General features: G+C 34.5%; 1 protein-coding gene across 2 annotated transcripts in view; it reads right to left on the bottom strand.

Moving 5' to 3' along the window:
• Positions 1 to 1,355: 1,355 nt before the first annotated feature.
• Positions 1,356 to 14,044, bottom strand: part of MTPAP (mitochondrial poly(A) polymerase) — a 29,042-nt gene continuing 16,353 nt past the window's right edge. For both annotated transcript variants that reach the window (XM_023752190.1, XM_006086647.3), the window contains 5 exons: positions 11,988 to 12,199; positions 9,949 to 10,175; positions 4,357 to 4,449; positions 4,187 to 4,260; positions 1,356 to 2,095 (listed from right to left, as the gene is read on the bottom strand). In XM_023752190.1, coding sequence (XP_023607958.1) covers positions 1,736 to 2,095; positions 4,187 to 4,260; positions 4,357 to 4,449; positions 9,949 to 10,175; positions 11,988 to 12,199 — 966 coding nt within the window. In that variant the 3' untranslated portion in view covers positions 1,356 to 1,735. The remainder of the gene's footprint in view (positions 2,096 to 4,186; positions 4,261 to 4,356; positions 4,450 to 9,948; positions 10,176 to 11,987; positions 12,200 to 14,044) is intronic.

Raw genomic sequence — 14,044 nt, 5'->3', positions numbered from 1 at the left:
ACAAGTCTATTGGAGTTTCCCAAAATATCCCAAGAAGAGCTCATTATAGTTTCTGACTGAAAATTTACATGGGAAACTAATTTGAAAACTACTATACACTCTAAATGTTAATCTTGAATAGCCAAGAATAGTCACATACCACGAACACAAAAAAGGAATGGTTAAAGAGAAGAACCTAGTACTACGTGCCAGACTCTTGATGTAACACTCTATGTAACTCATCCAATCTTCACAAGCTGTAAGAGAGGCACCATTATCATCACTATCCTATACTAGTGGCCCGTTGCACGAAGATTCGCGCAATAGGCCTTCCTTCCCCTGGCTGCTGGCACCGGTTTTCTTCCAGCACCTGGGACCCAGGCCTTTGGTCCGGCTACAGCGGAGAAGCCAAGCCTCGAGGCTAGGCTTCTCCTGTCCAGCCGCAGCGAGGCTAGGCTTCTCCCCTGCAGCCACAGCGAGGCTTGGCAAATTAATCGCCATCTTTGTTGGGTTAATTTGCATAGTCACTCTGATTGGCTGGTGGGCATAGCGGAGTGACACCAATTTGCATGTTTCTCTTTTATTAGTGTAGATAATAAAATCCTAATATGCAAATAGACTGAACAGCAGAATGACCGGTCGCCATGATGTGCACTGACCACCAGAGAGAAGATGCTCAACACAGGACCTGCCCCCTGGTGGTCAGTGCGCTCCCACAGGGGGAGCTCCACTCAGCCAGAAGCCGGGCTCATGGCTGGCAAGCACAGCAGCAGTGGTGGGAGCCTTTCCTCCCTCCGTGGCAGCGCTAAGGACCCCGAAGGGGATGTCCCCCTGCTGGCTTAGGCCCGCTCCCTGCAAGAGGGCACAGGCCGGGCTGAGGGACCACCCCTGCCACCCCCCCACCTCCCCCCAGTATATGAATGTCGTGCACTCGGCCCTCTAGTTTACAGATGAAAAAAATGGGGGCCCAGAAACACTGAGTAATTTACTAGGAAGCCAGCCTAGCTCAAGTCCGTGTTTTCAAGCACTACACTTTTTGCTTCTTAAAATGGAAGTTATTCCACAGGAAATGTAATGGAATTATATTTCAATACACATCTATTTCCTAAAGGAAGAAAGAGTTCTCAAAAGAGAACTGAAGAAATACTACAAATATTAATAGAAACAGGGATTTCTTTTTTTAAAATAGGAAAAGTAACTAATATTTCAAATACAATGTACTGATACGGCATAGAATATCCTGAATGTAGTGAGTGAAGTGTCTGTATTCATCTTTTAAAAACATGAACATTTTTTGAAATCATTACCAACCTGTTTTAATTTATATGTGAATAAGAGCACTTTGCTTAAAGAATACAAAAGTATATACTAAAGAGTACTACCAAAATCTGAAGCTTTATTTTACTCATTGAATGTATATGTACATACCAGGGACTGACATAGATATAAACAATGGTGTGATTCTAAAACTAATTATTACCATTTGCTCTGTATAGTTCATCTATTAAAGTACATTCCAATCTTCTTTCACCTGCTCCTCCTTGTGGCTGCTGTTTTAATAAACTGCCACTGGGTAGCAGCCTGAAAATGTCTCAGAACTTCAGACCAGGAAAAGGGCCCAGCAAGAAGATGGAAGATCAAGAAAAGAGACATCACATGAAAGTTGAGCTCTGTCAAAATTCCACACCAGTTCTTCCAGGCAGTCCAAAGATCATTTTATAGAATAAAACCAGTTCATGAAGCAAAGTAGTACCCATTATGCCTGTGTACTAACTGTTCTTTTCCCATTGGTGTTTGTGGAGTTTTCTGGACTGCTTTTTATGGATTCCAACAAGTTTTTAATTCTCTCACTTGCAGGTTTCTTCCTTTTCTTCTTGTCATGAGATACACTCTTTGCTATAGAAGGTAGCAACAAGGCTGCCAGCCCCCATGGCTGATTACTTGATGGGGAAGGGTGATCTTTATCTTCCTGATGTAAAATCCAGGCACTTTCTCTGGCCAGATCTACAAATTTTTGCAGCTGGCTTTGACTTACATTTTTACTGATGTTGAGAGAAGTTTCAAAAGGATTCTGAATGTGCAATGGAGAAGGTTCAGGTTTGTTCTGTTCCCTTCCCTATAGATTATTACAAGGAAGAAAAAAATATATACATACATGAAGGGCTCAGATATAAGAACAGTTTGGTTTAATAAAAATGTCAAAAAAATGTAAGCCCTGGCCTGTGTGGCTCCCTTGATTAGAGTGTTGACCCATACACCAAAAGACTGCAGGTTTGATTCCCAGTCAGGGCACATACCCAGGTTGTGGGTTCCATTCCCGGTCAGGGGTCATGGGGGAGGCAACCTTGATTGATGTTTCTCTCTCTGTGTCTCCGTTCCTCTCTTAAAATCAATAAAAATAAAAAACATGTAAAATACCAGAATTAACTTTACAGAGTAAACAATTTCTTTCCTAAGAGGATTAGGTATATATGTGTGTTATGCATTTGTGTATATGTGTGTGTAGTTCTAAATGATTTTTCATTGTAGTTTTATGAGTATTCTTTAGAAGAAAATTAATTTAGTTGATAAGCTATGGATGATGCTGCTCAGGTAACAATATCTGAACTAAGTCAATCAATAATAAGTATTTTTAAAATAACAAATCTTTTACTTAACAGGACAGATCTGGGAAGAAAAAAGAATGAAAAAGAAAAATGGCAGAATATAAGGGAAAGAAACATTTATGTTCGAAACTTGCTAAAAACATATCTACTATATTGAGAATAGAACATACAAAATTAGCAACCTTAAATTAAATATAGTAACTAATGTTTCCTATATATAAAGTCAGAAAGGAAGAAAAGGAACAAAAGATTATTCATTATTCATTTCAAAACATTTTAAGTTTCCTATTTCATCATTCCTAAATATCCAACAAAATAAGGCTCTGCCAGGTATGACAACTCATAGAAAGAAAAAAAAAAAGCTGAAGCTATGACTCATATGAGCATCAGTGATCCACTAGCTGATATTATCTTCTCTTTCAAATGATATCACACATTACTTAAAAATTACAAAACAGCCGAAACCGGTTTGGCTCAGTGGATAGAGCGTCGGCCTGCGGACTGAAGGGTCCCAGGTTCGATTCCGGTCAGGGGCATGTACCTGGGTTGCGGGCACATCCCCAGTGGGAGATGTGCAGGAGGCAGCTGATCGATGTTTCTCTCTCATCGATGGTTCTAACTCTCTATATCTCTCTCCCTTCCTCTCTGTAAAAAATCAATAAAATATATTTTTTAAAAAAAATTACAAAACAAATGGTCAAGATTCTCCAATGTGAGTGAGCACCTGTTTATTCCCTAACTTTTCTCATGTCACTACTCAATAGGGCTCCTGCCTGTCCATCATCTCTGAGCCCTAGGGGTAAGAGCACAGAAAGGATAAAGAATTTTATCTGTTCAGTAACCTTTTTCTAATCTGAAATCTAATTACAAATCAGACTGCATTCCTCTTCCCCACACTTTTTAAAAACAAAATCTCCATCAGCAGGACAAAGGTTAGGGAACAATGAACAAAGTTGAGTTGAAGAAACAGCAAATAAAAGATATCTGAGGATGTGTTTTATGAAACCACTCTTACAAGGGTTGTAAATGTCCAAACGATAAACAGAATAAACCCAAACAGAGAACTATCTCAAGTAATCCCCCACCCCCCATTTTATAAACAAATTTTTCCTAGGGGTCTACTCCAATTTTCTTTTTCAGAAAAATGTCTATCATTCCAACTATTCAGATGAGCCAAAATCATAAGTTCACTTGCCAAAATAAATTAAATCCTAAAGGCTCAAATTGAGGGAATCACTAAAATCTATCTTTCAGATCAGATATCCAATTTGTTCCCTAGGAACACAAATCCAGTTTTAAAAGAATTGTATATAAAATTATGCTTTCCAGAAAACTTTTCAGAATTATATTCCACATTTTGAAAGATACAGTATTAGATATTGAAAGAACTGGCTACTGCTCTTCCAAAAAAACTAGATGACTGATCTTAGTCAAGTTATGTAGCTCCTCTAGGCACCAATTTCCTTATTAATATTTATTACTATAGAGTTGAAATGTAATATAACATCTGTTAGAATGTTTTGAAAACTAAACTAACTAATTGAATATTAGTATAGTAGGAGACCAGATACCTAATCACCAAATATTAAAATATTATTTACCTGTCGAATATTTATGGAATTTTTATTGAAAGCAAAATTTCCAAAATATTCAAAAAATTCCTTCAGTAGTAATTCTGCAAGAAAAGAAAATAAGAAGAAAGTCTGTTTCAATCCAAAATAGAACACACACACACAAAAAAAAAAGAAAAAAGGAAAAAGAAAACACTTACCTAATGTTTCTGTGTTTTTTGAAGGTTTAATTCTATTCAAGTCACAAATAAAAGTACAGTTGTGGCCTTCTATTATACATTTATCTTCTGCATCTTACATAAACAAAAACAAAAAATGTTTCACATTATATTTCAAAGGTATTTCCTATTTCAGAAAATAAATCTGTAATTAAATAAATCAAAGTTATAGATGAATGTTTCCTATTATTACTCAGTGTTATATACATTTATGGTTAATGGGATTTAAAAGATTTAGACTTACTCTACAGTGAAAAGAACATTACATTTAATTTAGCCTACTAGAATTGCCTTTGAACAACCAAGAATTCTTAATGTATCTTTTGAGATAGTCAGTTTTCTAGTTATAAATGAAAATGTAGACAGTGCCCATCTTTCCCCAACTCAAATTTTGGCACTATCTTTGATCAATAATATTTCATTTTTATCTCCATTTTAATTCTTATCACCTTTCTAAGCATTTTCAACAATACATCCACGACACAAACTGATACTCTAAGTGTTTTGAAAAACAAAGAAGTAATTTCTACAATGCAATACTTTGAAGAGACTGGAATTCAGTACAACAAATTTAACAGCACAATGGATGTAAACATTCCCCTTTTCTAACAGTATATATACCTTTAGAGGTAATCATTTCCCTAATTATTAATAAATATACAACTACCAAAAAATCCCTCACCATTCTAATCTACCTTCCTTCCAGTGTATATTATTATAGGAAAACTCCGAATTTTCAAAAATCGAATCAACGTCAACCTAACCTGAAAGCATTTCTTAACTCCAAGGTTGGTACTCCACCCTTTTGTCCCTTTAGCACTTATCTGACTGTATTCTGATTGTATATATACTGTCTACTCCCCTACATCAGTCTGGGAGTACAAAGGCCACTGTCCTGTCCATGATTGCCTCTCCATCCAATCTAATCCACAAAAAGTGTCTAACATATAGCAGGCACATAACCAATAAACTGATCGCTGATGTCTGATTTTGAATGCTTATCTATAATTGTCAGAGAAATTAGAAAGGGACAAGATAAATCAACAGAAAAGGTAAAGTCCTACGTGCTCCTCCCACCACGCCGTATGTTCCAATAACACTAATCCTCTCTGGGAGGCAGCCTATATATTAGTTAAAAGCACAGGCTTTATAAAGATGGTGAAATAAACACCTTCACCTCCTCCTAAAACATCACTAAAATGAGAGTAAAATGATATAAAATCTTAAGATAGAGAACAGAAGAGATAAGAGCGGAAAAAAAAATTTAAGTTGAAGGACAGAGGGATAAGTAGTAATGACTTAGGAGATCTGAAAACACTGAATCCTAAACCAGCAGTAAAGAAAGCCAGGAAGAAAACCAAATATACACGAGGCAGAGTCCCTGACGGCTCAGGGATTGGAGGACCAGTTTTGACTGGAAGTTTGATGGTTAAAGAAGTACTGAAGTCTTCCAGATCTCTTCTTCCCTAACAAAAATTTCAGTATGCTAATAGCCAGGCCTATTCTTCCAGAAAAAAAAAAAAGGTTAAGAGTCATTTCTGGGGAATATGAATAGCTCAGAAGGAATGACCCAGAGATAGTGACATGTAAAGATCCCCAACATGAAACAGTCCAGCCAAATTGCCCTACAATGAACATTAATCAGTCAACAAACCCCACCTAAGCTCAAAGATTCAAACTAACTCTCTGGTTTCTAACTCCAACATGAGCAGAAATTCAAAGATTATCAGACATCTGAGGAAGGACTCTAAAATGAGACTAAACAAAATAAAATGAAAAGCTATTCAGAAAAAAGAGGTTAGGCAAAGCAGAATAGAATATTTGCTTCTTCTAATTTGAGAAAAGATTTATTTAGACATCTAGTAGCAAGTTGGAGACTCAATTACTGTTAAGTACATAAAAACTAAACAAAAACCAACAAGAAAATAAGTAGTATCAAAAACTATTAACTCCAAAAATATATAAACAGTTGGGCAGGAAAGGAAATTAATTTTAGTTTACTCCATGGATCAGATATGAATAATGTTTACAAAGTCATAATAGTGTGAAGTGCATACCAAAATTATGCTATAGCTACACTCAAAATATTAGGGGTGTGTGGTGGGGGGCTACAGGAGGAAAGAGTTAATTCCTCTTCTTATATAAAAGGAAGTCATAGATGGTACCTAAACCTAAAAGTCAAGAATTTTATTTTAGCAATATCTATGATTTAAAACATCAAGCAGATCAGCTGTTTGAGTTAAAAGTGATTGCCCACAGAAAGAGGCAAAAGAAGCAGAAGGAGGACTAGGCTCAGAGGCTGAGTTATTGTGATAAAGTTTGCAGAACATTTTTACTCTTTATCTATATGCATGTGTAACTTTGATAGAACTGAAAAGTTGTTTTCATCAGACAACATTAAGAGAGTGAAAAGGGAACCATGGTGTATATATATTTGAGGTATATAGATATACATATACATACAGAATATGTGACAAAGGATGCATGCAAAATATATAAAGAATTCCTACAAATAGAAAGTGACAGATAATCCAATAAAAAAAAATAAGGCAAAAGACTTACAGAAACCTCACAAGAGATACACAAATGTCTATTAAATATATGAAAAGGTGTTCAATTTCATTAGTCACTGGGGAAAAGAAAATCAAAGCACACCATGAACCACTACACATGCAGTAAGAATAGCTAACATAAGAAAAAATAATACCAGGTACAAAGATGTACAGCAATTAGAACTTGTATACAATACTTGTAGGAGTTTATACTTTAGAAAACTCTTTGGCAATGTCTCTAAAGCTGAATATATCCAAATTCTAAGTTTTAGAAATTCCACTACTATAAACAGGGGGAAGTCTTTGTAACATATATGATTGTCTAACTGATATGTTGTACACCTGAAACTAATACAAAATAATACTGAATGTAAACTGTAATTGAAAAAATAAAAATTAAGTTCTGATTTTAAAAAAAAAGAATACTATACTACTCCTAGTATATATTTGACAAAAATAAGCATCCTGTTCACCAAAAAAAATGTGCTTGAATCATCACACTAACACTACCTATAATAGTCCCAAACTTCAAATTACCCAAATGCCCAACAAAAATAAAATTTAAAAATTTTTTGGTATATTGACATAACAGAATACTACATAAGCAATGGAAACGAATACACTAACGATATGAATGAATCTCCTAAAAATAATGTTGAGAGGGAAAACATCATATACGAACTAACATACTATACTATGCCTTTTACATAAGAATAACAGATCAAATTATCCTATGCTATGAAAAGAAAAGGATGGAACACACAAGAAAATTAGAGACATATGAGGGAAAGTAACGGAGATTTAAAAAAACAGAAATTCCAGAGTAACCAAAAGATAAAAGATGCCATCACTCTCATTACAAACAGCTTTTAACTTTAAAATGTTCACCCACACATTTGAAATCTCTTTACTGAACTTCTACGATGGACCCAATACTATGTCAGGAACAAAGATGCAGAGATGAATCAGACAGCCTGCTCTAGAAAAGCTTGGCCAAGGCCAGCTGATAAAAGAACTACAATAATCTAACTGTTGTTACAATACAGGTGTGCACAGGGTGCTTAGAAGACCGCAGAGCACTGCCTTCTGCGAGGAAGGCAGGAAAGTCTGAACAAATGATACCTTGGACTGGCTTTCCCTTCTCGCTTCCCTGGCTGAATCCTGAAGAAGTTCTCCACGTAAAAAGAGGAGGAAGGAAGAACACCATAGCAGGCAAAGAGACAGAGATGTGAAAAAGAACAAATATCTGAGGATCAGCAAGGTGTTTAGAGAGCTGAAGCTCCTGATTTGCACACCAGAATGAATGCAGGAGAAGAGCAGAAAAAAGAAGCTAACAAAGGGCCCTAAATACAACACTATAAACTTTGGAATTTAACTTACTTTAGGTTCTAAACAGTGGTTAACGAAGTTCCAGAAGTGCTAGAAGGTATTCTAGACATTCATGCTGCCCTCTATTAAAAACAAACAAGCAAGCAAACAAAATACATTTTTTCCTTTTAAAAAAATACAAATAGCCTCTATCTATCAAATATAAAAACTCTTTTATAGAAAATTCAACATATTACTAGAATTTCAAAAACTAAATATCTTTGCATTTATTGGCAATGTGCTATGTACAGAGAAGCAACTGCAGAAAACAGCCTGAAAATTTCTCTTACCATGTTTAAAAATGTGAAAAACTTTAAACAACCAATTTGGTATTTTGAAGTTAAAAACTAAACAATTCCAAAACTAGTTTCATCTTTTAAATAGATTTGGAATAAAAACTCAACATGTCATTTTAAATTTGTCCATAAATCATATTCTTTTCTCAAAATAATTAGCAGAACGTTAAATCTCTGTACTACAGTGAGTTCCTGAGAATATTGTCCATATCCCCACTGCACCAAAAATAACAGCAAACACATAGTAAGTAACCACTCTTTAGTGAATGAATAACACCAAACAATGAGATTTATTTCAATCTCAAAAGTGAGAAAAATGGCCACTACTCTACCTGAAAACTTCCTACTTTCCATTAACCTATCACACTGAGCTCTTTTTAGAGCTCAATTTCAAGATATACTTACAGTGTTCACTCGAAAGATTATTTATAATTTGGATAAATAAGGAAAAATGGCATAGAAAAGAGAATTTACAGACCCAGGTAAAAATAAATAGTGTGAAAAAGAGCTAAGATAAAATGTTAAGAGAATAATCACAGTATTAGCAGGAATATGGAACATGTTAAGAGAAATGGTGGGAGAAGAGGTTGGAGAATTGAGTTGTGGCTAAACAAGTGAAAGTCTTAAAACAACAAGCTAAGTAAACTGAGGTTTATTCTATAAGGAATAAAATCCCTTTTTAAAGTTACTTTAAACTGGGAAGATTTAGAGATGTACTTTAAAAAAACTGTCAGGCAACAATATACAGGATGGGTAAACTACAGAGTGTACATACATTTTGAATGTATCCCTAAATTAGCTTTCTTTTAGAATTTAGGACTTTAATACTTTATATCTCCTCAAGCAGTCTATCAAAATTTTAATTTTTAACTGTAATTTAAATAGTATAATAATTTTAAAATTTATCTAAGATTGCTTATAAACTTTAAAAAACTTAGGATCTTAAAACATCATGAAACAATTAGAAATCTAGAAATAGCTTCAGATTTAGAAAGCCATCTATGAATCTGTAATCCACTCAAATGGCTTATCTGGGATATGCTTTTTTTTCCCCCAAGTTTGGTCAAACTAAGGGAGAGGCTCCAACTGTCTCATGATAGTTGTAAACAACCTTGTCAACTGACGCAAAAACAAAACAACCAAATTCTCAAAAATTTCTATAGGCCTCAGTTTTGCAACTCATCAGCTCTCATAACCCCTCATGGGCATAAAAAAGTAAAAAGCATTTAGAAAAAGTTTAGATCCACAGGGCTTTAAAAATATATAAGAAAAATTATATGACTAATCAATACACATGACATGGTAATTATATTCACTCAAAACGTTAGAAAGAAAATAGAGACTACTTCTAGTCTTACCTGCTAGGGTTTTTAAGTAGTCTAGTGTTGGAAGAATAGGGGGTGATCTCCTCTGGAGAAAAAAGATGACCATCATTGTAAGGGAGAAATTTGTAATCCAAGCACCGGGAATACTACTTGTTAATGAATGTGCTCGAGCCCAGCAACGGATACTAAACACCAAGGCCCTCACTCGTGAGTCCAGGGCACCATATATATAAAGGAGTTCAGAACTTTTCAAGGCAATCCTTCCAAAGAAAAAAATGAAAAGAATTTTCAACCCTCCAAATTATGATCCCCAAAGTAGAATAAAACACACACCTAGAAACATCTAAATATATCTTCCTATATCTGAACGTATTCAGAACAATGAGACCAGATAACCAAAAAAGTATGATGTATTTGCAATATAAAATTTAATGTGAATAGCTGAATATCAAATACATTAATTACCATTAAAACATTCTTCTAAATGTTGGCAATTACAATATACTTCTAAAACTTAGAGTTTTTAAATCAAAGTTCCTAAACATGACTTAAGTGAAACACACTATATAAGGGCTCTTTAATAACTGTCAATAAAGGCAAGTAAGGGGCTTTGCACATCAGTTTCACATGATTATCTAGTTCTTTGGTAGACAAATTAGCCTAAAAACAGAGGTAAACATTCTACTTATTTATTCAAGTATAAATGTCTTAAAATTCAGCCAAAATTACGTAAGTCTACTACTTATAAACACCAAAACCCACAAGGATAAAGTGTCTATTAAGAAATCAAACTTCAGAGCCTATCATCCATAAGTTTCCTAGTCATAATGTTATAATGCAAAGATTATTAATCAGGAATATTTTTAAATATTTAAGCTCCTACTAATCAAAACATGTCTAGTAATTTCTCAAAGAACAGACATAGGGCACTAAAACATTTAATGGTATCCACTTCAAAATGTCTATGAAAGTACCACAATGCCATTTACTTCCTGAGTTGAAAGAGAATACAAGAAATGGCAAATTAGAAATTCACAGTGATTAAATGTTTTACTGTGTAGTGTGGTATTCCTACAAATATAACATGGATTCAAGTATTTTTCTGTCAAAAATAATTTTTGTAAAAGCTGCCTGTGTTTTTATGCAACTAGTGATAATGTTATCTTTATTTTAGGATAAAAAGTGTTTTATCTATGTAAATGAAGCTGAAAAATAAATATCAAATAGTGATATCTGATATAAAGAAACAATGCAAAGATTAAAAACATGAAGCATATTAAAACAAATTTTTCAAAACCTGTCCCACAAGACAATGAAAATAACACTATTATAGACAAATATAAATGCCATTTTGTTCTATTTTACATACTAGAAAGAAAATATACTGTTAGAAAGTGCAGTATATATTTTTACTTATTTTTACTTCATGGGCTACTTGAGAAAAATTCAGAAATACTCAGCACTGTCTTGTTAGTGAACACTTGAGTTTAATTAAATGAGAATACTAGAGCTAAAAAATAAACTCAATTAAAAAGTTTTCCCCTATGAGAACAAAAACAGACTAAAAAAGGTAAAGATAGTATGAAAACTGCTAAAGAAAAACTACAAGTCTAAAACCACTAAGACTACTTTTTGAGTCAAGCAAATACCATACTTGTTTAGGACACAAAGTTGATTATACCTAGAGGTAATTCAGAGGTCAAACTCAAGTTGCTACTCTATTTTCTAAGTATATTGTGAAGACTATATAGAGAAGACTATATACTATAGGTACGTTCATGTTGTCATCAAGCTGCATAGGTAAGAACAATGAAATACAACTCTTCCAGAAGAAGATGTTAGGTATGATAACATTTTTAACACAATATCCTAACATTATACTTTTGAATTCCAAAAAACTAATACTTAATAGCATAAGAGAAAGTATTTCCTACTTTTCAATCCAAGTGTTCAAATCTTTAAAAAAGATTATTATTAAAGCATCCAAAGCCACTAGACTGTTCTGTTTAAGAAAAACTATGTTAATTCCTTATAATATTTACATTTAAGATGATAAACTCAAGAGATCATACCTATTGTTAGTAGTCAAATCACACTGAAATCCAGAGGCCTGGTGTGAGAATCTCACCAGTGGACACCGAGCATTTAATATTTTTTGTACACCCACACAACCAGGGCCAAAGTTGTCAAGGCATTCTCCTATCACAGAGAGGATCTTCTGAGTTGCAATTCTTTCTGAAGGAACATTTTTCACTTGAAATTCCATCAGAAAATTTCCTGAAGTCTGAATAATAAAAACATTTGTTAATAGGAGCTTTTTATAAAAAGGAATCTCTTACATAAACTTTTTCAAAAGAATGCTCTAAATCATTCCTGACAAACAAAACAAGAACAAAACAAAACAAAAAAACACAGCCAAAAGCAGATTTGACAGTATATGTACAAGATCAGTAACACAAGAAAAAGACAGTATAAACAGACTTAATTATATAGAGAAATTTAATACTTAATAACATAAACTGCAAATTACTGGGGGTAAATTACTATTCAACAAATGAGTCAAGTGACCATTAAAAAAAAACACAACTATTTAAATCCCTACTTTGGTCCAAAAACCAAAGTAAAAACTCAAGGTGAATAAAAAATTTAAATGGACAAAGTTTAAAAGTTTTATCAATAAAGTACAGTAAGCGAATATTTTTACAATCTCATAGTAGTGAAGGACTCTCTAACCATTACACAAAATTCCAGAGCACACAAAAGAAAAAATATTATATAAAAATTAAAACGATCTTAAGGCAAAACATATATTCATTACTAGATAAAAAACAAAGTAAGATAAATGTCACATAAAGGCTACTTTTCCTAATTTATAAGTAAGAGTTTGTACATATGAAAAGGAGGAAAACACACCCAATTCTAAAAATGGGCAAAAAGACTTGAATAAGAAATTAACAGAACAAATAAAACTGGCTAAGAAACACAGTACAAGATGTTCTTGTTTTCTAGAAAGTAAAGAGACTTTTCATTTATCAGTCTGGCAAAGACAAAAAGGCTGACAGGATCAGCACTGGTAGTTGTAAGGAAGCATGTATAGTATACACTGACAGGGGAAGTGTAAACTGGGACATACTTTTGCACAACTTCAATATCTATTGTAATTTTAAATATATACTTTGATAGCCATTACAATTCAAGGACATTATCTCAAAGAAAAACTTGCATAAAGGAATCAATTTACAAAGCTGCTCACTCACTGCAGCATTATCTGTGAGGCTCCCTACCCTCAATCACCCTTTCTTCCAGAACTCATTCCTAAAAGGATCCAGGCTCCAACAACGTTTATCATGGAAATGTACCCCTTACTCCCAGCTGAGTGGACCAGCACTATAGAAATGTACCATCCATTCACCCAGAAATCTCTACTAGACATTGGAGCTGAGGCTCAAAAGCAATCATGTGGCTGAAATATGTGACTCAGAAGTTTGAGGGCAGGTGCATTCTATACCACAAATGAAAATGTAAAGCAAGTCAATGAGGGAAGAGGGAGAGCAGAGTGAAGGGGAGAAAGGAAGATAAATAAAGCAAATTGTGGGGAGAGAGAAAAAACACTTCATGAATTCTTGATAGTTTACACTTCCTAGTTCTAGTCCTTTCCTAAGACTCATCCACATTGCTGGCCCTGGGTTCTATGATGCTTCCTCTACTACCTTTTTTCCCCTTTGTTTAAGCTAGTTGGATTGGTTTCTGCTATGTATAATCAAAGAATATTATGCTCTGCCTGGCAGCTCAGTAGTTAAACGTTGACCTATGAACCTGGAGGTCATGTTCAGTTCCCAGTCAGGACACATACCCAGGTTGTGGGCTCGATCCCCAGTGGGGGGTGTGCAGGAGGCAGCCAGTCAATGGTTCTCTCTCATCATTGATGTTTCTCCTTCTCTCCTTCTTCCTTCCTCCCTCCCTCCCTCCCTCCCTCCCTTCATCTTTCTTCCTTCCTTCCTCCCTCCCTCCCTCCCTACCTCTGTCTCTCTATTTTCTTTTCTGTCTTTCTTTCCTTCCATCTAACACTTCAATTCCCCTTCCTGCTCAACTCATGACCAACTGGACAAAGCATGAATTTTTCCTCCAC

Source organism: Myotis lucifugus, unplaced genomic scaffold, assembly GCF_000147115.1.
Source record: "Myotis lucifugus unplaced genomic scaffold, Myoluc2.0 scaffold_29, whole genome shotgun sequence".
Lineage (NCBI taxonomy): Eukaryota > Metazoa > Chordata > Mammalia > Chiroptera > Vespertilionidae > Myotis > Myotis lucifugus.
The sequence above is the reverse complement of the archived record's forward strand: the minus strand, read 5'-3'. Positions and strand labels throughout refer to the sequence as shown.